The sequence below is a fragment of the Ambystoma mexicanum genome, chromosome 14 (genome assembly GCF_040938575.1).
Source record: "Ambystoma mexicanum isolate Mex_15411 chromosome 14, UKY_AmexF1_1, whole genome shotgun sequence".
Lineage (NCBI taxonomy): Eukaryota > Metazoa > Chordata > Amphibia > Caudata > Ambystomatidae > Ambystoma > Ambystoma mexicanum.
The window spans coordinates 598,979,020-599,001,415 of record NC_090940.1 but is presented as its reverse complement, the minus strand read 5'-3'; the positions used below and the strand labels follow the sequence as shown (position 1 = coordinate 599,001,415).

Genomic DNA, 22,396 nt, shown 5'->3' with positions numbered 1-22,396 from the left:
GTGATCCTTGCACGCCATGTGCGGGAGGGCAACAACCACACCTCCAGGCTTGTAGAGGCCATGTTGGTTGGCCAACAGGCAAATCTGGCACGGATGCCCTCAATCCCAGATTCTGCGCAATCAAACACAACCACCCCATCCAGCTCCACTACTGCCAGTCCAAGGAGGCGCTCGGTGGGGGTGGGCACGTTTGAGTGGTGGGTGGCCCCGGGTGTACAGCTTCCCTAACCAATGCACCTCCTTCCCTGTTGTTATTACATCAATACATCACCATTTCGAATCAAGACATACATGTGTGGACATTGATCAATTATTTTGCAGTGCAACTATTAATTCATTGTCGTCACCATGTTCGTGCATTTCTGTGAATGTGCTGTGACTCAAATGTAAATGCGAATCAGGGCATCCCGTGCTCTCTGGCCATCATGTGGACCCCCAGGGGGAGGCGGTGCCATCCCATCCCCATCTCCATCCCCATCCCCATCTCCATCCCCATCCCCATCTCCATCCCCATCTTCCTCATCTGCATCTGGTGGCATTGGGATGTTCCTGCGCAGGCATATATTGTGCAGCATGGCACATACGAGCGTGATTTTACCCGTCTTCACTGGGCTGTACAGCAGTGATCCGCCAGATCTGCTCAGACAGCGGAAACGGGCCTTCAGCAGTCCAAATGTCCTCTCAATCATTCCACGTGTGCGGATATGTGCCCTATTGTATGCCTCTTCATGCCTGTTCCTTGGTCTCTGTACAGGTGTCATCATCCATGGCGTGAGTGCATATCCCGCATCACCTACATGGGATGTAGATGGGGGAACATGTCAGTGTTTGTGGCATCATGTCCTCATCTGCTGCTGTGCGTTCTTGTATCATCATTCATTCATGCATATGTACCATGCAGTGTATGGAGGTATGTTTTGGGCATCACGATGTATGTCGTTAACTGGATATGGGCCTACACATTAACTTGCGTGTTTACTGTGCCCTGCGGGTGACATTTGATTGTGTGCATGTCACGGTGCAGTGCTGTCCACACATGGCAGAGTGACTCCACTGTACGGAAGTAGTAAATACACGTTGTCTCATTTACACGCCTCTCGTGCCTTTTGAGGCAGTGTTTCAATTGAGCGTGGGTGTCTGCAGTGGCACAAGGTTCATGTGACAGTGACGGGATTGGCTGTGCCAGCGTGTGCACGGGCACATTGTGGTGCCCTGTCATGTCTTCCTTCATGATGCTTGGCATCCGCTGTGTATTTGGTAGATGGAAGGGGGGTGATGCATGTGCGGTCACAGCGGCACACTCACAATGCTCATTGGCCTGGACACACACACACCACTTCGACAGGTTTGTAGCATCGTCAGCTGTACTCACCCAATAGCCATGTTTTGTCCGGCATAGCGTTCCATGTACCGTGGCAACGTGGAATTCCGCAGTACCATTGAGTCATGTGATGAGCCTGGGAAACGTGCGCAGCAGTGTGTAATCAGTTGCATGGCATCACACACCATCTGGACATTCAAAGAGTGATACTGTTTCCTATTGCGGAACACCGCCTCAATTGCACGTGGTATTGTCAGCTCAACGTGGGTGCAGTCAACTGCACCTATGCAATTTGGCATGCCTGCTATGGCATGGAAGGCCAACTTGGTGGCAATGACCTCGGGGAGGGTGCAGGGTAGGGCTATGTGTTCCGACACATGGCGCAACAGGGCATCCAGTACCTGTACCAGGATTTTGGAGAAACAGGGTTGTGATATGCCGTGCAGCTCACCAACCGTGTGTTGATAGATGCCAGTGCCAAGGAAATGCAGTACTGAGACAACCTTCAAGAGGGGGGGGATCGCGGTGGGGGTGTCAATTAGGCTGCTGATGTTGTCCTCAATCATAGCGGTGATGTGCAGGATTGTTGCACGGTCCAGCCGGTATAGTGTGTGGATCTGTCCTGGGGTGAGGTTCCAGGGTGAGGCCCTGATGCGTGGTATTGCTGGCTGGCGGCGGGGTCGGGCTGGCTGGGCAATGGGGTTTGCCATAGCTGCAGGGTTGTCTGGTTGCCGCCTGCGCCTCCTCCGCCTACGCCTCCTCCTCTGCGCCATTACTGCCACCATGTGCAGTGCTGCCTGTTGGTTGAGTAGGCCCAGTCCCAGTGCTACTAGACCTGCTGCCTGCATGGTTATGTGTTGTGTTGGGCTGGGTGTGGCCTTTTGTAGGCTCCCAGTGGCCTGCTAGGTCCAGCTGGGCTGATTTGGTGCACCTGTGCCCTGATTCAGTTCAGCAGGCAGTGTATAACGCCATGTTCGCGGTGGCAGCGGTTCCGCCACCGTGATCACGATATTTACGCCATTTTTTTGCTGGTATTTCCGTGTCTGCGCTAGTTGTGATGCTCACGGTGTTTCGTGTTGACGGTAACGGAGGGGTTTCCATGCAGACGGACTTAACGGGACCCCTATTTCCGCGGTGGCGGTTGAGGGTGGTGCTATTACCGGGGCCGCGGGTCATGATTGGGCGGACATGGAAACGGTGCCGGTATGGTTTTACCGGCAGTGTTAATTCCGGACCGGAGTACTTGTAATGAGGCCCAATGTCTAACAATCCTCTTGATTTGTAGATCACATCCTGGCCACCAGTATTCATTTCTGATTCTTTGCTTCATTTTGTGTGCTTGCATAATCATTGTTTCTTTTATTAGTGAGGTTTGCTCAGTAGTTATTAACTGCTTTCAATGAGTGCACAAGGGATGGTATATAGCACTCTTCCCATGTTCAATAGAATTATATTCACAATACTCTGATTATTATATACTATTTATTGGGAAGCTGTTATGTACATTTGGAGCCCCGCCAGCCTTCATGTCCCTCTCCATGTCCAGTCCCAACCGTCAGCTTTGCCCACATTCCACTCTTCGCATCCTGACTCCGTCATCCCACTGAGTGGTTACCAGGGTATCCGTGTGAGATCCCGAGTACGAGCCACACTACATCAACTAAGTCTTCTGAGATATAAATGACTAAAAGGCTTAAAAATGACTTCAGACATTATAAAAACAGTAATGGAAGTGAGACATATGTTACCAATGCAAAGTACTTAATGAGCAGAAAAAAAAACTTCACGGGGTCCAATTCACAGAAGTTAGTTACTACGAGGAAGGAAGTCAGGAGTATGTTCACGTTACGCAGAGTCACCTCTTTTAAAATCAAATGCGATCTGCAGGTTTAAGTCATGTGTATGTCAGAGTTAGGTTAGCCACTCTGTTGTAAAATAAACAGCCATCTTAAAATTTATGTCAAGTGTAAGTCAGAGTTACTTCTTTGTGACTCATGTATTTACATATATATATATATATATATATATATATATATATATATATGACATACATTACTTACTTTAATAGCATTTCTGATGATTGTACCTGCTTAGATTCACATGGTGTGCATATAGTCTTACATCTAGTGGTAATCGCAGAGTATTGCATCTTTCTTTCGAAGATCAAAAGGGGACGTCGACATGGGCGTGACTGTAACACTATACCTAACGTGATGTGTAGTGCATGGGATACATTACTCACCGTAATCGTATTTCTAATGCTTGTATCTGCTTAGATTCACATGTTGTGCATAGGCCAACATCTAGTGGAAGCTGCGGAGTATTACAGTTGTTTTTTTTTTTTTATTTGAAAAGGTACGTCGACAGGGCATGCAAGTAATACTATCCCTAGTGTGACATCCACTGCACCCATGGTCCTTCACGCGTCGAGGTCCCTCAGATTGTTTTGCATGAAAATGGTATATGTTGGTAATATGTCTGCCCATAAAATATGGTTTTACTACTACTAATACTTTCATTGCACAGAACGCCATCAATCTGTGGGGTCAATTTCACAGCTGCTGAAGGGGGACAAGCATCCTTTAATGTGATTGTGAAAAAGTATAGTGTCGTATTAGGAGTACGTGAGGAAATATGCAGACATTTGTTGACTCATTGAATCAACCTTATCTGGCTTGCAAGAGCAGTCTGGCCTTTCTGTCCGTTAGCAGAGGGAGAAGGGAATGCAGAACTCAGATAAATTGGAACACCCAAGATGTTGTGTCTCCTAAGAGAAGAGCAACATATCAGAGATTTGACAATTGTACAACTGAGGCAGACTTTACTGAGTAACAGAAAGGTTTTCAATTGGCTTCTAAACTGGAGGCGGTCCTCAATGCATCTGATTGACGGGGAGGGGAGAATCCCAGAGGCGGCAGCACTGACCAAGAAGGTATGATAACTCATGTGTTTGAGCCTGGTTTTTGGCACTAGGCAAAAGAGGCCTAGTTGCAGATCTTAATGGTTGAGAAGGCACACACTCTTGAAATGTGTGCAGAAGTCCCCTGTTTCTATTTGGGCATCTGTGTGCCAGGAAGAAAGATTTGGACTCTTCAAGGAAGGCAGCCAATGCAGCTCTCTGTGTGCCCGTGAACTACGCTCAACTCTATTCAGCCTCCGGAGGAGGCCGGCCGCCATGTTCTGGAGGCCTTGAAGACTGTTCTTCAGACATTTTGCATGGCTTGCATATTTTATTTATTTAAGTATTTATTTGTATTGCTCATAGCGCAAACCTAGTGCAACAGCATTGGGCTTGGCATTTGAAACAGTAGCGCAGTACTGTCGGTGAGGGAGAGAGTATTCTGCAGTCAGGAATAAGCAAAATAAGGCGAAAGTTACTGAGAATCTACTAGAAAAGTTCCTGAAAAAATAGCACTGTTCTCAGCAGTACAACATAGTTACATTGCCAGGCTCTTTTTCGCTGATTTGTTTGCTGAACATGTTCGGGTGAAAAAAGCTCATATGGGTGGGTGGGTAAGGTGTTATAAGGGGTATGCGTGTGTGGGGAAAAGGGACTAGATAATAGCAAAGGTGGAGTTTGAGGTGGAAACCCCAAGATTTCTTATTTATTTTAATTCAATGATTTTTTTCTGCAAAAAATATTCGGCAAAAAACCCAGCAAAAAAACCCAGGCCATCTAGGAACATAGAGCCCTTCTCAGCAGCCTCAAGGATTGGAATCATCTCTTGAGTATTGCACCCACCTGATGGCTCATGGTGGCATTGGCACCCAGTGGAACTCCCTTATTCTTCACCATCATAGTCAAGGAGGGCAGCAACCCAAGCTCCTTAGGTCACAGATGCTAGATATCCTATAACTGAGATCTCCGTCTTGATTGGCTGTATTTTTAGACTGTTGTTTTGCACCCAACCCCCGATTGCAAGGAAGCAGTCAGCAAAGTAGGTGGGCTCCTGGAGGGGGGTCAGACCTTTCATAACGGGACAGATTTAGGAGCCCCGGTTGTCATTTTGTTACCAGTTACTGGGCCCCCGCCCGCAGAACCTTTCATCCCAACGGGCTTCAGGGAACCAGAGAGTAATTCCATTGGACATGGATGTATGCTAATATCCCCACGGCGGTTTCAGGTCAATCCCTCACAGGTACCGGGGAGGTCCGGAGCTCACAGGTCTAGCAGACAGACTGCACCCTTTACAAAACCCATCTCCGACCCATCTTTTTGTGAGAGTATCCCGTTTTCCCTCAAGACGCCTCAAGACCTCATAGACATTCTAGACCTGGCTTTCCATAATAGCAAGCTGTTTCCCTAAGGTATACTCCGGATAAGTTTCCTTCGGTATGATGGTATGGGAAAGATGATCGGGTTTCAGTTTAATTTAGTATGTGTCATAGCACCTAATTGGTTGGACGACCCAAGCGCGGCCACTGGATTTAATCTGCCTTGGTAAATAATGTTGGATGATACTACATCCTGCCGAGCTCAGGACTCGTTGGCGTTCCACGTGTATGTCTTCAAAGTCTGCAAAGGCGATTGTTTTGTAAAACACCCTGATGAAGCCATGTGGGCGAAACCATTGCCATCATGTCAGCACTTTTCCTTATGTTATGATTCAAAAAGACACTTTTTTCATATTGAGACTTAAAAGGACATTATTTGAACTGTTTTATCTAATGAATATAGGATTAATAATCTAATAACTATAACGGGGGCACACACATTTATTTATTTAAATTTTGAATAACGCGCCAGCTCGCTCAAGGGCCTCAGGGCACACACGGAACGAACAAGACAAAAGTACAAAAAAAACAATATGGGGGGGGGGTCAGAAAGTGACTTTAGATTCAGTATGCATTGAAAAGGAAGGTTTTTTGCCTTTTTTATTTTTCTACTCAGTCGGGTTTTGGATTTTTTGAGTTCAGGAGGGATGGTGTTCCAAATGACAGGGGCAGAGACATCGAAGCTTGTCCCCCCCATACCTAGCTGTACAAGTCTGGCCTGGTCCTGTGATCTAAGGGAGGGCGAGGGTAGATATGGCTCTGCGAGGTAGATAGGCGCCACCTGGGTTAGGCACATAAGAAGGACATCGCAATTCACACACACAGTTATAGAAGGGGTGCATAAGGGTTGTATGCCAAGCCCTTCTCATTGTTTAGCAGCCCCAATCAGGAATGGCGATATCAGATAAAGTATATTTTTATTTTATTTTTTTATTGTGTTTTAGCCTACAAAAATAAGCGTTTCACAAAACAACGAGATAAGAAAAAACAGGAAAAAGTCAATGGGTGTCATCACGACCCTGGCGACCGCGGAATGAACGGTGCCGGTAAGGGACCGGCACCTGTCATTCCGGGCCGCCACATTACGAGGTCTGCTCGCGGGTGCCGCTAAGGACGTCTGGTGAGACCAGACGTCCTTAGCGGCACCCTCGAGCAGACCAGTATGCTAACAACGGGCCCTTCATTAACGGGCCCGTTGTTGGCTCCCTCCCCATTCTCATTGAGCACGATGGGGGCTCAAATGGGAATGGGGATGTACCGGGCCCGGGTCCCGCGAAAGGGATTTACCGGGCCCTCCAAGGTTGGAATGGCCCGGAGAAGTCCCCTTTTGTGGGACCCGAACCCGGACGGAAGTTTGGAGGCAGCTATGCCCTTATTAAGGGCATGGCTACATCCAAACTCATAATGAGGCCCAATGAGTCTTACAATACAAAGACAAAGAAAACATTTGCAATTATTTAATAACATTTCATCTAAAATACGAACCAATGAAGATCAATTAATAACATCACATGGGATGCAACCAGATATAGCATAACTGATATTCCAAGGACACAGGGGAAGTGTGGTGGTGGTGCAGAGATTTATACTGTTAAGATAACCCCCTACCTATTTAACTAACAGACTTTCAATGGGGAGCTTATATAAACATGATGTAGAAGAGGGGGATAGCACTGACCCCTGCAGGACTCCACACCTAACATGTTGTGCCTTGGAATGAACATCTGTTTCAACACCTGCAGGAGCAAAACCTGCCCCACCTCACCTGTCACCCTAATCCGAACTCTTGCCACAGAACCCGCTTCCCGGTTTCCACCTGCAAGTTAGATGTACACTTCTATAAAAAGCTGCGATGGGTTGAGTCGCCTGCTCTGCCTCCTCTTTATCTTCAATCTTCTCCTCCCCTCGACCATCCGATGCATGTTCTATCCTCATTACAAATGCCTAATTTCTGTAAAGCGGCCCGATATGGGAATGCTCGGACTTTGGTTTTAACCTTTATACAGTGTCGAGGAGGTCTGTAATCTTGAGGAAATAAACACAAAAACAAGGAGCCCAACCTGCCAGCAAAGGCTGTATGCCTCCCCAACACCAGAAACATCCCCCTCCTGGATCCCAGCTACTGGAGTGGTCGAAAGAGGATTGCATGCAGTAGCCTTTGCTGGGACAGCAGGTCTGCTTAATGTGTTGGGTAGAATTCAGATCCTGGCATGCATTGATTAAACTAGGGCAGGAGCAGCCAACCTGCTTCTCTCTCGATGCTTGGGACTACAACTACCAGTAGCCCCAGGTGGCACAGTCTGGGGTTCTGCTTAGGTTAACCTTTTTGTGAGAGCCAATCATAACATTCCAAGTAATAGAAGTTAGAAGTCATTAATTTTTCGGTATGACGTTCATTCATCAATGATGTTTATTTTGCCGAATGTTTTTTATGAAACAAATAGGAGGTTGTTGTTAAGGGTATATAAGGGGGGGGGGGGGGTTCGGGAATAGTGTAAAATGAATAGGGTAGCAGAATTTGGGCAGAACCCCCAAAAATAAAAAATAAAGTTTTCTATGATTTATTTCAAGGAAAACACCTTTGAAATAACTCTTTTGAAGAATGAACATAAGCCATTTTTTATGGAAGCTAAAATACTTCTAGGCTTAAACGTTTGGGAGTAAATGACTTCTCTGACAAAAACAAACGGTAGCCAAAGTAGTTGGGCAACAAGATTTGAAGAATTCTCCTGCTTACTGATTTTCAAGTCTGAGAAGATAAAAAGCAGCGAACGTAGAACATGGATTCATAAAATTTCCAATCTATGAGACGTTCAAGGAAAATAACAAAAATACCCCCAGCATGTGTACGACTACTACTTCCGCATAACAACTGGAAGTTATTGTTTAAAAAGAGTACAATTTATCGACGTCTTTTAGTTACTGGATCACATTTTTGGACATTTCTGGTCTTTTTATCGACTTTAGAAAACATCAAAAGATATCTAATTGAAGCACTGGGCAGTAGTGGGGGATCATGGGAGTTGTAGGTCAAAACATGTGGCATGAATGGGTTGGATTGTGAGGGGGTGACTACCACTGAGTCCAGTGGATTATACCTCCAAGCCGTGAATGCCTAGTGCTGAGGGTAATAGGACCAATGGTCAAACCTTCCAAACCATCTGGCAAAAACCCTCTTCAGCATTGCACGCATTGCCCTTTAGTGTAAAACCTTCTACGTTCCAGCCATCGTGGATGCATGACCTTGTGTGATATCTAACTGGGAAGTAAGAGTTCTTCCTAAGACTGCTATTGGCCAGTGAGACAGCCTATCCAAACGTTCTACATAATTGAATACAAGAATTAATGAATGATTCTGTTGCAAGCTTTGGCTGGCTCAATAGTACCAACTGCTGACGAGTCTGCCTTTGACACAAATACACTGGTTTTAGTTTTAAGCACTCCTCGATCAAGTGTGATCAATTTCAACCAAGTGGTGACTGATTAACACCCAAAGAGATCCAAGTTACGCTTCTTGGGCTTCAAACCAAAATCTACTTTTCATCTCGGGAGGATAGCTCAGCGGCAACGTGCTCGCCTTGGAAGCAAGACGACACGGAGCAACACAGGTTCGATCCCCGGGTCCGCGCTTAGAATCCTCTGGGTATTAAGTGCGTTATAAATAACCTATCATATCATACCATAGGAGATAAACTGTGGCAGGCTGGATTGAAGTGACTCTCGGCTAAAAAAAAGTGGATGGTTGCCTCGCTTGAAGAGCCCCCTGGTTGACATCACGTAGCCCTTACAGTGAACCATGTCAGGGTCTACACACGCCAAAGTAAGTCTACACATTGGGGTAGAATTGTGCGGCCTATACTGCAACAGGACATGGATGACTTGGCTGGTGGTACAAGGCACTTACGTCTATGAGAGTAAGCAGAGGTCTGACTGGAAGCAAACAAAAATAGAGTTATGAGTAAGTATCACAAAAGGAACGCCTGAGCACAGTGAATTAAGGTACTGTAGCCTCCAAAATGAATAGTATTAGCATAATTGACCTAAAAACATTTGCTCAAATTAATTTGACTTTTGTTTTTGGTCAAATTTAATTAAATATATATATGGGGGTGGGTAAGGGTATAGATTAGGTTGAGGGGAAGTGGGGGTGGTAGTGGGGGTCTAACCCAGCATTTTAGACAAAAAAAAGGTCAAATAAATTCGATAAAATTTGATTAGGTCAAATGTTTTAGGTTAAATAGACCCAAACCAAATAAATAAATAAAGTAAGGTGTCTCAGAGAAGTCCTTCAATGTGTCCCATAGTTCACAGGAAGAACAAGTCAAAGTTCGATCCTTCCAATCTAAATACATTGAGTAGTGACAATATGGGTTATAGTAACAATAACAGTGAGAGAAAATGGGAAAACTGGGGAAGTAAGCATTAAATACAAAATAAAAACAGTATTCAGTTTACACATGAGCGAACTCAAACCAGAGATTTCCTGTAAAGGTGCACTGTAATGATCATACAATATAGGGGCAGAAAGCACCATGCAGTGCTTTGCAACTACTTGCTACAACGTGCAATGCTATCAGGTAATATTATCGCCACCAATAATGTCACAATATTATGGAACCCCTGCAATGAAGCAGTCAGTGCCCAAGTTGCCTGATGAAAACTAGAGTGAGAAACATGTTTCGCCGGTGAAAATATCCACTTTCTACATTTACAGCTGGACAATGAACATTCAGAAAGTGAGGAGGAAAGTATGGACTTGTGCCTAATTTGAAATTGTCCTATAACAATTTTTGACCTAGGCTGGCTGCCCTCATCAAATAGTTGTGAGATCTCTATATCTAAATGCAGTCTCCGGCCGGATCCTTGTGGAAACGCTGGCCAAGGTTCCTCGTGTTTCCAGCCGGCAGAGGCAAGTAACTCTGGCTCCGCTATGCAAATCGAATCGGCATTGTTGTGAACCGCACCACCTCCTGTCTCTGGAAATGCTACGCCTGTCAGTTCCCCTGACAGGATAACAAACGGCGGAGAGAGGGTCCCTGCCAGCCCTGTCAGAAATGGCTGCGCCGTTCTGCCCATTTTACCTGAACTCTGCGGATTCCATTTTTTTCGTAATATCAAGCGGTTGAATTATAAATGACAGGATGCTTGCTTGCTCTGCATAATAATATGGCCTGACAATGGATTTTGCCCTCATGTTTGTCATTGCTTTAGAGAGCGAATACATATCTTTGTGGGAAGCACCGCACTTTTCGTCCTCCTCTTGGTTCGCTGATTTTCTAATGTCAATTGGTGTCAGCGTCGCAATGTTGAAATATCAAAGATGAACTACTTTATTCTACAGGTAATCTGCTTAGATTGCGAATGGGGCTGTCGGCTTCAATTGGTATGATGAGCCAATTTAGTGAGCCTGCGTTTAAGAAAGTCCTATATAACAATGCCCAAGGATGGTCCAATTAGAGACTTGGTCAGTGATCATAGGAATTTTATAATGTTATGTTATGTTTATTGAGTTCACATAGCGTTTTAATCCAAAGCGCTTTACAGCATAACAACAAGATACAATAATGAAGAAGCATATTTACAAACATGAAACAAACCAGTGATACAGTATGTAGAACAATTTACTTAAAAGGCGGAGAGATAGGGAGTTCCAGTGGAGGGGGGGCAAGAGTTGAAAGGAGCGGGAGCGTGAGGAGGCACAAGGGGCTGGGAGTACAGTGAGAAGGTAGAGATCAGCTGAGCGGAGCGAGCGGGAGGGAGAGTAAAATGAGGGGAGGGAAGAAAGACAGGAGGGGCGAGGTCATGGAGAGATTTGTAGACAAGACAGAGGAATTGAAATTTCAGTTGTGAGAGGAAGGGAAGCCAGCCGAGTATAATCACCAATGTTGAAGAGCCTTGTGAGAGAGAACCAAATGAAGCGTTACCAAATAAAGTACTGGCATGGCTTCGTCTAAGAACGGGTCCAGGTGTTGTCAGAAGTTTCGATCTGAAGTTCCTACGTACGGTAAAAATTGAGGGCTGGTGCACCCTGAAGAATAGGGACTGCGATTGGGTGGGGTGTGCAACCAGTAATCTCCCTGGCTTTCTAAGTACTTGTAATTATCTGCCAATGGGCTCTTCCAATCTAAGACTTGTAGTTTGATACCTAACCTCTACCAAATGCCTTTTGCCTTCGGGGACCCCCTTGATGCCTTCTGTTTGCTCTTTTATTTTTGTTTATCTATTCTGTCTATAATGTTTGTAAGTTTTTGTTTTGTGTAGCGCTCTGAGGCCTAGCTTTGAGCCCTGAGTGCTTTACAAGAATTCTAATAAATAAATAAATGTTCACGATACCGCAACATTTCCACACTGTTTTAATGATTACAATTGGTTATTTATAACACATGTAATACCCACAGGTTTCTAAGCGCAACGCCGGGGATTCACCCTGTGTTGCTCCGCGTCATCTTGCTTCCAAGGCGAGCACGTTGCCCCTGAGCTATCCTCCCCAGGTTCATAAAAGTTGCGCAGATACCAGGTTTATGTTACAATCCTGACTGATGCTCTTTGCATGAACCTGTCCAAGGACCAAGTCGAGGGCCACGGCCCAGTTCAGCAGCGCAATATTTACTTGCTGAATTCTGAAACAAAACGTTTGTATAACTATGTAAGTATGATAACAGGTTACATTTATAGCACAGAACTCCAATCTCTGTGAAACAAATAATAGCCTTATTTGAAATGGGGTGGAGTGGTAAATCAGACCATAAAAGCAAAGGCTTAATGCTCTTATGCCTCCCATTTTTCGCGGCCTCATTTTTATGCGTGACAAGATGGAGGAGGGGCACAGAGCAGAGATAAGATCTCTGTCGTGCATTCCGCCTCCGTCTTGACCGTGCGTTTTGTTTCAGGCCAGCAGGACCATTTCACACAGGCATGAAACTAATGGATTCGTATGGAATCCGTCTCGGTTTAGCACCTTGTAAAGACCAGGCAAATTCCATAGGAATCCATTAGTAGCTGCAAGCAATGCATATTTGCAGGCGGCGTTTAGGTTCCCATGAGACAGAGGGGGAAATGAAAGGGTAAAAGTGAGTTTGCCTTGCCTTTACTCTTTCCTTCTGTCCCTGGCTTGCGAAGATTTAATATTGCACACAGGGCCCCAATAACACATAAGTGCTAATGTTGGCGGTCCACTGTATCTAATTTGGATTTTTTAATATTTATAAAATAGCCCAGTAACATTCATAAAACAAACCTTTAGTTGAAGTGATATTAAGGTTATGATGCAAGACCCCAAAACAATAATAAATTGCAAGTTAAAGTAACTGTACAAACATAACCCCAGCCCTTATGCACTGCTCATATACTAACATGTGCTGCCTCAACAGCACATAACATACAACTATGACATCAAACATTGTAATGTATGTTGTCATAAAGGCATCAAAGATGAGCTGCACTGTTCACACCACATTCAGAGTCTTGGCACACACCGGCATGGCATGGGTCCGTGCTCAGTGTGTAGGGCACCCCATGGCATGGCATTTTGCCATCTTTAATAGCATTGGAGGTGTTTGACGTCACTTCCTGTTGTGTCATTGGGGGACTAAGGGAGAGTGGTGACGTATGCGCTGATTTTAAGATTTTGTTGCTAAGAGACCACTGTTTAGATATGTGACTGTTCCAACCCTCCCTGCTTCATGGATCCTCTGGTCACAGTGAGGGATGTTAATGTTAAAGGTATTTGTACCGTGCACCGTCACCACCAGAAGTGGTCCCCAGGAACTCTGGAGAATCTCAAAGAACAGGGCTGCGGGTAGTAGGGTGTAGTGGGAGTAGGAGAACGAGAGCTGTGATGTCCTGTTGGCAGATTCAGTTTGGTTTTCACTGTGCGCTGAGCTTGAGTGTGGTTATCGGATCGGTGAGAGTTCCCATGTGCTGTTGATGCAGGTAATGTGTATTTGCTTCCTGGTCGTTTCCTTCTGGTTCTGGGGCAAAGAGCCAAGTTTTGAGTAGTTTTCTGAAATGAAGATGATCTCTTGTGTTACGTATGTTTTTTTGGGAGCCCGCCCCAAGTTATTCGAGCCAGGTGAGAGAAAGATGATCCTGCAAATGTTCTTTTGTTGTATGGTTTTGGTTCAAGGCGGATGTCGTTGCTTGATCTGAGTGGTCTTGTTGGGTGGTCGATGTCTATTTTCTCTTTTAGGAACTCTGCTCCTTGGAGCAGGAATGCATCTTCGGATCAGAGTCTTTTTCCTCAAACAAGCCGTTTGCATAGGGGACAGAGGATATCCATCGATTTGCTATTTTCGTTCTAGGGTACCCAAATGAGTCTGTTTCCGGGCAATGAAGAGAAGAAACTGGACCCTTTAAACTCCAGTGATCCATAATTGCATGATATATATCAGGTCAAATACCACAGACTGCTTACTTGGATTCAGATACAGAAGCAACTCAAGCCATTACTGAACCAGGTGGTTTGTGACAATTCAATAAAGTTAATATTTCTTAACACACTTCCATTTGTTTTTTGGGTACTCCATTGCTAGCTGCTGGGCTGATGAGTCATTAAAGACCTCTTACTCACTGATGTTGCAGATTAAAGGTCATGCATCCTTATGCACAATAAGTAAGTTGCTGAAACTGGAAGAGGTGTTACCTTCCGCCAACCACAGCTGTAAAAATTGCGCATAAGGAACGCAGTAGAGAAGAGAGTGAGATTTCTGCTTCTAGGTAGTGTCATGGTCATTCCATGAAAGTGCCAAATTCTCTAGACTCACGGTAGAAAAAAGGATACGATGCATGCATGGACCCTAAGGACATAGCGCTGGAGGGGTGTATGATTTGGAAAAGCGCTACTGGCTTAAACACATTTCAGAGGCCTAATCCATGCCTAGAAATCAGGGCAGTGGAATGTTGGTTCTTGCAGAAAAGGAATTTATCTCACAGCTGTCGGTAGAGCTTGGAGCGGCAAAGCCGGCAGAGCGATCCGATAGGTGGATTTCCCAGGATTCAAGGTTTAGCTTCCAGCATTGAGGGCCCATGCAGAGAGAAAGAGACCTACAGGTGCCAAAGTTCATCTGGAGTTTTAGGGCCTGTGTGTCAGGATTACAGTCTTCAGACTTATAGCTTAAAAGGTACTCTGGCGGCATTATGGTAGCTTTGTGGCTGGCACAGCACAAGGAATGGCCCGCAAAGATGTCTTATGCGCCCGCGTATGCAAAACATCTCTATCTGTGTTCTTATTTTAATGACGAATGCATGCATAGGTTTCCCAACGGATGCTAAACCGATAACAGTGCATTTTATATTGACTTTTCTAAGCAACCTACCGAAGCACTCTTTGTCTAAACTATATTTCTGCAGAAAGATGATTCATCCAACTACCCATCCACCCATCCACCCACCCATCCACCCAGCACTCATCCATCTATCCATGCACCACCCTTCCACAACCCTTCCATCCATCCCATCCATGCAACCACCCATCCACCAACTTATCGATTCATCCCGTCAATCCATTATCCCTCCATCATGAATCCACCAAGAATCCACACAACCATCATCCATGCATTCATCCATCCACCCCTCCATCCAACCATTCCTCCTGTCCATCCGTCCACCCATCCACCCATCCATCCGTCCACCCATCCAGCCATCCATCCATCCATCCATCCATCCATCCATCCATCCATCCATCCATCCATTGATCAACTATCCATGCACCACCCATCCACCAACCCTTCCATCCATCCCATCCATGCAACCACCCATCCAACAATCTATCCATTATTCACCCCTCCATCATGAATCCACACACCCATCATCCACGCATTCATCCCTCCATCCATCCCTCGCGTCCGTCCGTCAACCGTCCGTCCATCCATCAATCCATCCATCATGAATCCACGGAACCATCATCCATGCATTCATCCATACATCCCTCCTGTCGATCCATCCATGCATCCCCCATCTATCCATCATTAATCCACAGACCCATCCATCCCTCCTGTCTAGCAGTCCACCCATCCATCATTCAACCATCCACCCATCCATCCATTGATCATCTATACATGCACCAACCCATCCACTAAGCCACCCATCCATCCGCCTTCTCTGTTGAAAGCAAAAGCAGCTCCTGATGAGTTTGTGCTCTCTTTGCTGTTCTGTCTCGTCTGTGATGTCCTTTCGCGAGTATGCTGGAGACACTAGTGGGCCTCATTACGAGTCCGGCAGTAGCCATGCCAGAAAAACAGGCAGGCTCCCGCCAGACCCGTAATACCATTCCGCCTCTGTGATTACCGGAATCACTGGGGTATTACAACCCGGGTGACCCAGTAATTCTGGAGGCGGAATTCTGTAAATCCCCATTTCCATGGAGTCCCATAGGACTCCATGGGGATGGGGACCATGGAAACACTGGTTCCGTCTATGACAGAGCCGGTGTGTCCATGTCCGCCTGCAGGCGGGTGGTGTTACTCCCACCAGGTCAGACCTGGCGGGAGTGACACCTCCCGCCTGCAGGGAATCAGCCGGTCCGGAAACAACGGTGGCAGCAGATTTATCACCACTGTTGTTTCCGGACCGGCTGACTTGTAATGAGGCCCATTATCTCTCTTTAGTAACAACTTTCAGATTGGCAAGGGCTAAGATTAAGGAACATCATACAAATACTGTAATACTTATAACTAGGACACAGGGGTCTGCACCCATTGATTCCAGATGGGCTAGAGTTCATCTTCCATTAGCCCTAACTAGTCAATGACAAAGGCTCATGGGGGCCATAGTCCAAAATATCTGGAGCTCATTAGGATGCAGGTTCTACTGAGGAGTAGCCATTCTTTTCTGTAGCTGGAATCATACAGCGATTTGGAAGACCCAAAGAGAGCAGAGGTCACCGACTGTAATCCCCATGGGGTTGGGGTAATGGGCGTTGGGGGATACAAACACACCACACAGGGCATTCTTTTCAAGGTCTTACTGGCATGTAGGAAGATTCCAAATGGTGGCATCCAACAAAGAGAACATAGAGTACTCTGTGTTCTCAGGATTGTTGAATAACAACTGTTATTGCAGTAATTAGATACCTGCGGGTTTGTAGCGCTATATAAAAACTAGTTATTATTATTATAGAGAACATGATTAAACAATTCACTAGAACAACACTGGAGGATACAGTAAGTTGTAGCCACTGGGCACTTACCCCAGGCACGCAGGCGATCATCTGCTTGTTGAGAATTGTCGACTCTGCAAGTTTTGTTCCAACGTCGGCACAAATAAACTGGATGGAAATTGAAAGCATGTTCATTTTTTTTACATATGCTTTATAACCCTCACTGTGTTACAATGTGAGCATATGAAGCACAAAATGTGAACCTAAGTCAGCCAGTCAAAAGTTTGCGTCAATGTACAAAAATAACACATCACTTTCACAATTCACTAAGTAAATGCTTACATCAAGATCAGTTTGTTAATTGGTACAGTTCAGAAATTGGGCTTACAATTCTATATATTAAATCTGAGCAGGGTTGCTGAATTTACATAAACATGTTAGCATCACAGCGGGGATCACAGTACGTGCCTTGAGCATTGCAATGGACCAGTCACAACCATGTCTTTAGTGCCCATCCGCATGCAACAGAATACTAGACGTTGCACTAGCAAAGCTTAGATCGCTTATTACATGCATGTGCAATGCCCATTTCCATGTGTGTTCGTTTGCTTTGCAATTGCGCACGCGCATACAGCCACAAATGGGCTCTTCTTGCTTATGACATCACAGTATGCATTCTGTTATGAGCACGTCTGTGCTTAAAAACACGTTTGGAGTTTGCATGTTGCAATGCATTGCCAGAAAAAGTACTACAATCCTACCGTATAGGTGACAATTATCACTGACATATAGCATAGACTATTGACCCCTGTCCCCCCAAGATGAAGTATGCTTAGGTCAAGGGGTTAGACAGATTGGTTCATTACCCATATCCGTCCTTAGCAATCTCTGGCCTTTACAGGCTCTCAGATTTCAACAAAGTATCTCTGGGGTTACCTAAAAAATGCATGAGTGCACCCCCATGCTGTTTGGCTCCTATTGGGTGTAAGGAAGTACAGCTTGGTCTTTGAATATAGATTGAAACTGGGCAGACTCACAAAATAGCTTGGCATTAATTAAAAAGCTATGGTATTTCTTTGATGAGGTCCACTGCTCTGCAGCAGTACGGGCATGAGTAGTGGTGACCCGCCTTCTCAGCCCCATGCTACCACTATCCCAATTGCAAAGCTGAAACAGGCCCAGCCCGACAGGTATATATCCTTCGCCGCTTTTGGTAGTGCAGGCTATATGTGCACGATACGTGTGAGCTGGTACAGTTACAACACAGCCAACATCAGTGCAGTGGTACCAAAATAAAAGAATGTCCAGCCAAAGTTCAGAAACACTTGAACTTTTAATACAAACTAACAGTGCAAATACCTTGTCTGCAGGAAAAGAAGAGGAACATATTTTGTAGAGAGCCCTAGCAGAAACCAAGATGGTGGAACCCCCCCTCTCAACCCACCTCTCTACTCTAACTTCTCTAGGTCTGCCCCCTTCTCATGTCAAATGGAGTCCAATCGTCAGCACCCTGGTTTGAGAGTGTCTTTGTTATGTCAGTGTTGCTATTAAAGCACTGATTCCTAGGTTGGGCCTGTGACTGGGAGGAAGGTGTCCTTCCTTCAGGAAAATCAAAGGGGCAGGTGCTGGTCATTGTCCCACATGGCAGTCGTGGAGCCATGCAGAGAAGCCAGCTAATAAAGATGCCTGTCATAGCTGAGCACTGCTCACCAAGCTGGCGCTAGTAATATATGAAATGGCTATGGCTGTATAATTGTGTAACCATAAGAGCTACCATGCCATAACCAGGCATGGCTTATATTTGCAGTTTAACATGCCATCAGGTTGGTTAGGACACTCACTTATTTTAATTGTAATCAGAGGTGCAGACAATTAAAATAACACCCCTTCCAGCTATAGCTTTGTGTTCCAGCAGCTATCAGCAATGCACATGTGAATTCTGAGCATTCTCGGGTGCCACTGAAAGCCTGTTGCTAGGGTGTCAGGAGACTCAGCAAAGGCACACAAGTGCACTATAGTGTTGGCATGGAGAATGATGACCTCAGTTTCAGTAAAATAATTATCTGCATAATTGTACATATTAAAAATCAAAAAAAGCTAAAGCTTTTTACTCGCAATTAGATGTCATTCCATCACAGGGCAACAGTTCTGGTGTAAGCAAGCCATCTCTTATCTGCGAGGGAGAACCCTTCTCTCGTCTTGCAATAACAAGTTAAACGAGTGGAGGACTCGAATTCTGAAAAGAGTCTGAAAATGTTCACAGGCCTGGAGGAGGATAATGTTAGGAAGTCTTTACCCTTCAACATCTCCCATCACACAGCTTTCAGTATCTTATCAGCAAGTAAAATGGGTTTCATGTAATTTAATCTCGGGATGTTTTTTGCAGGGTTTTTGACCACAAATATTTTTACGAAAAAACCCACTGAATCTTTTTCACATTATTTTTCAGGGGGTTTCCCCACCATACCACCCATTCCCTTTAATTTTTTATCTATTCCCAAACAGCAACAACCCATATATACAATTTTCTAACACCCCCTAAAAAATTTGATGGGTTCTTTCATAAAAAAAACTGTGCTGTAAAAAACCTGCGAAAAAACATCCTGCGATGAAAGCACGTTGTACCGTAAAATGACACCTACTTGAATATTGGTGCATTTCTTTAAGACTGAGTTTAATCCTCTGGATTGAGTTTGCTTTGAGGAGCCAGGAATGAGACGCAGACACAGGGGTTCATGATTTTGACCATAAACCTTTATTAAAAAATGAAAAGGGGGTTGGGAAATGCCTCTCTATCCCTCCTCTAAGAGGTATTTCTCTATCTAAGACAAAACTAAGGGTCTTTTCGATGTCAAGATGTCCAAAGCAAAATGTCCTGTGTCCAAAGTACTATTCTGGCCCCCGCATTCTAACAAAATTAACTCTAAGGTGAAACGGGTAATGTCTTTGCCCTTGAAAGTGCACTAATGTTCAAGTTCAAAAGGAAAGGCGTAACTCCAACATAAAGTTCCCAATGGATAAAGTTCACAGTTGCAGGGGATTGTTCCCTTCACCTATGATTCCTCTTCAGTGTGCTTTACACTTTTATAGACATTAGTTTCCTTAAGTTTCTCTTATTCAACAAAACAACTGGTATGTAAAAACAACTTGGCTGTTGGTTTTAATCTTGGTAGGATATCTGGTGTACTCTCGTGCCAGGTTTCTTCTCCTCTCAAAGATGCCTTTAATTCAGTCTTTGGCTATTCCTGATGCATCCTTATCAGGGCTTCGTCATGTGTTGTACTTTACACATTGTTCTGCTTGACCTTGCCTGCTATATTCTCCTGCCAGGGCATTCTCTTGCCAGGGCTTTCTCATATAAACATACTTGTAACTTGAATGTACCTGGTATACTCTCCTGCCAGGGCTCTACTGTATGAACACACTTTTAACTTGCATCTGCCTGGTATACTTTCCTGACAGGATTCTTAGATGAACAGATGAACACACTTTTAGACTTGTGCTTTTGTAAATGTTCACGAGGTGAAGGGCTCTCTTTCTCCCCCCTTAACCTCTCTGGTGTTGCTCCCGTTGTATTTGGGTCCCACACTCGCAATCACTATTGTTTTGTAAAAGTTCACGATGTGAGGGGTTTCTTCTCCTCCCTTGACCTCGCAGGCTTTGCCTCCTAAAATTATACTGTTTAAGAGATATCGAGTCTTTTGTTCATTCTCATATGTTTAATTCCTTTCTATTTGCCTTCGGTAGGTTTGCTGAAGTGCCTCGGTGTTCCCGCTTACCTTGGGTGGACTCACCGGCTCTCTAGGGTGTGCATTGTCTCTCCTGCGGCAAACCTGCAGCGGCTCTTCAGCATCCTGTGCCGTTTCTCTGGGTTTGCTGCATCTGCTCAGTGGTTTCTGTGCCCCTCACGGTTCCCATTTGCCTGCTCTGGGTGTCTTCGGGATTGATCGGCCTGGAGGCTGCCTTTCGGTACCAGAGTACGCCAGGAAGCCTTTCCTCCACTTCCTCTCATGGCATCCCCGCTGTGTACCATCTCCTGCAGTCTGATCTCTCTGTTTCTTCTGTGAGCCGGTTGGCTCCACAGGCCGCACACCAGCCCAGTGATCCCTCAGTCGGCACTGAGAGTATAAGACTCCTCCAGCCAGTGTCTCTCAGCAGCAGCGGTAGCAAACTTAAACTACCTGCTTTCAACTCTATTTCCCCAGTGAGGGAGCCCTTAGCCTTTCTCTGGCATACCCCTTTCTGGGAGCCACAGTAGATCCCAGTGTTTCTCAGCAGTCCCCCGTTCTCCACAAGGTGTTGGGGGGCAAGGGTTCCCCCTTCTTTACTCTGGAACAGCAGTCCAAGGCCCCTTCTTCTGCAATAAATGAATCCTGCAACCAGGTCCTCCGGGGAGGGCCTCTCTCACACTTCCTGAGTCTTTCCTTGCTTTTACACTGGCTGTGGCCAATAGGATTTTGGGAAAGACTAGACTGCTGTATGTTGCTTTCACGTGTAATTCCCATTCCACCATTCTTCTCCTTCATCACAGTACCAAGTCACACATTCCACAACGCCACCTAGTAGCCATTGCTAATTTACATACCCACAATGCCTTGCTGTTGTGGCTCAGAACTGGAGGTGAACTTCCTGCGATGGCTACTAGGTGGCATTGTGGAATGTCCGACTTGGCTTAAATTGACTTTCCTACTTTCCCATTTCAGGTGAAAGTGTTTTTTTCAAACCTTTTTAAACCCACCATAACTTTCTTGGCATTGAAAAAACATGGCCAAATGCTCCACCCACAAGGCTGTCGGGAGCTGGGGACGGGGTGTGAGTTGGTGGGGAGCGTTTGTTTGCGGTAGGGTAGCTGTTGGTGTGGACCGGGGGGTTGTGATTTTTGCGGTAATGTGGCTGGTGATGTGAAATTGAAGGGAGTGGTTGTTTGTGGTTTGGTGGCTGGAGGTTTGTGTGGAAGTATGGGTGTCGCTCCGGTTGGTCGCGGTGGGTGGGTGGCAGCGCGCGGTGCCTCGCCTGAAGCGCATGTGTAGGCGTATGGGCCGGGGTCTCGCGGGTCTGCGCGCCGGTCTCCAGGGCTCGCTGGGTGGTGTTTTGAGTGGTGGGAGGTGGGAGTTTGGGGTGTTGTGGCTGTTGGTGTAAATTGGTGGGGAGTGGTTGTTTGCGGTAGGGTGGCTGGTGGTTTGTGTGGAAGTGTGGGCTGTGTGTTGACTGGTGGGTCTGGTGCACATCATCCTTTAGGATGGGGAAGCGCCTGCGTGGGTCCGCCCACGCGTTCGATAATTAAGAAGAAGAAGAAGAAGGCTGTCGGGACTATACTGCACTGATGTTCCCTAATAAGGGTGAAACCAGGTATGTAGTTGTCCTGGCAGCCTTGCAAATGTTTTGGGTTTGGTTAAGCTATGTATAAATTAGTACTGTCCTCTTAGACAAAGAATTTCCTGGAAAAAAAGGTTTGCATGAGCTAATTTGCATACCCACAATGCCTTGCTGTTGTGTCTCAGAACTGGAGGTGAACTTCCAGCAATAGCTATTAGGTGGCGTCGTGCAAAGTGTGACGTGGCTCAAATGGACTTTGCTACACACACAACACACATTTATGCACTATTTTGGCCCTTTGCACATTTTAGGGTTGCATAAGCTTTATCTATATTGCCATTCCATTGCGGGACATACTTCATCCCCTTTACATTTATACGTGGAGACCA

At 45.6% G+C, this 22,396-nt stretch overlaps 1 protein-coding gene across 9 annotated transcripts in view; it reads right to left on the bottom strand.

Annotated features, from left to right (window-relative positions):
• Positions 1-22,396, bottom strand: part of UNC79 (unc-79 homolog, NALCN channel complex subunit) — a 538,994-nt gene that overhangs the window by 53,729 nt on the left and 462,869 nt on the right. For all 9 annotated transcript variants that reach the window (XM_069637971.1, XM_069637972.1, XM_069637973.1 and 6 more), the window contains one exon: positions 16,782-16,859. In XM_069637971.1, coding sequence (XP_069494072.1) covers positions 16,782-16,859 — 78 coding nt within the window. The remainder of the gene's footprint in view (positions 1-16,781; positions 16,860-22,396) is intronic.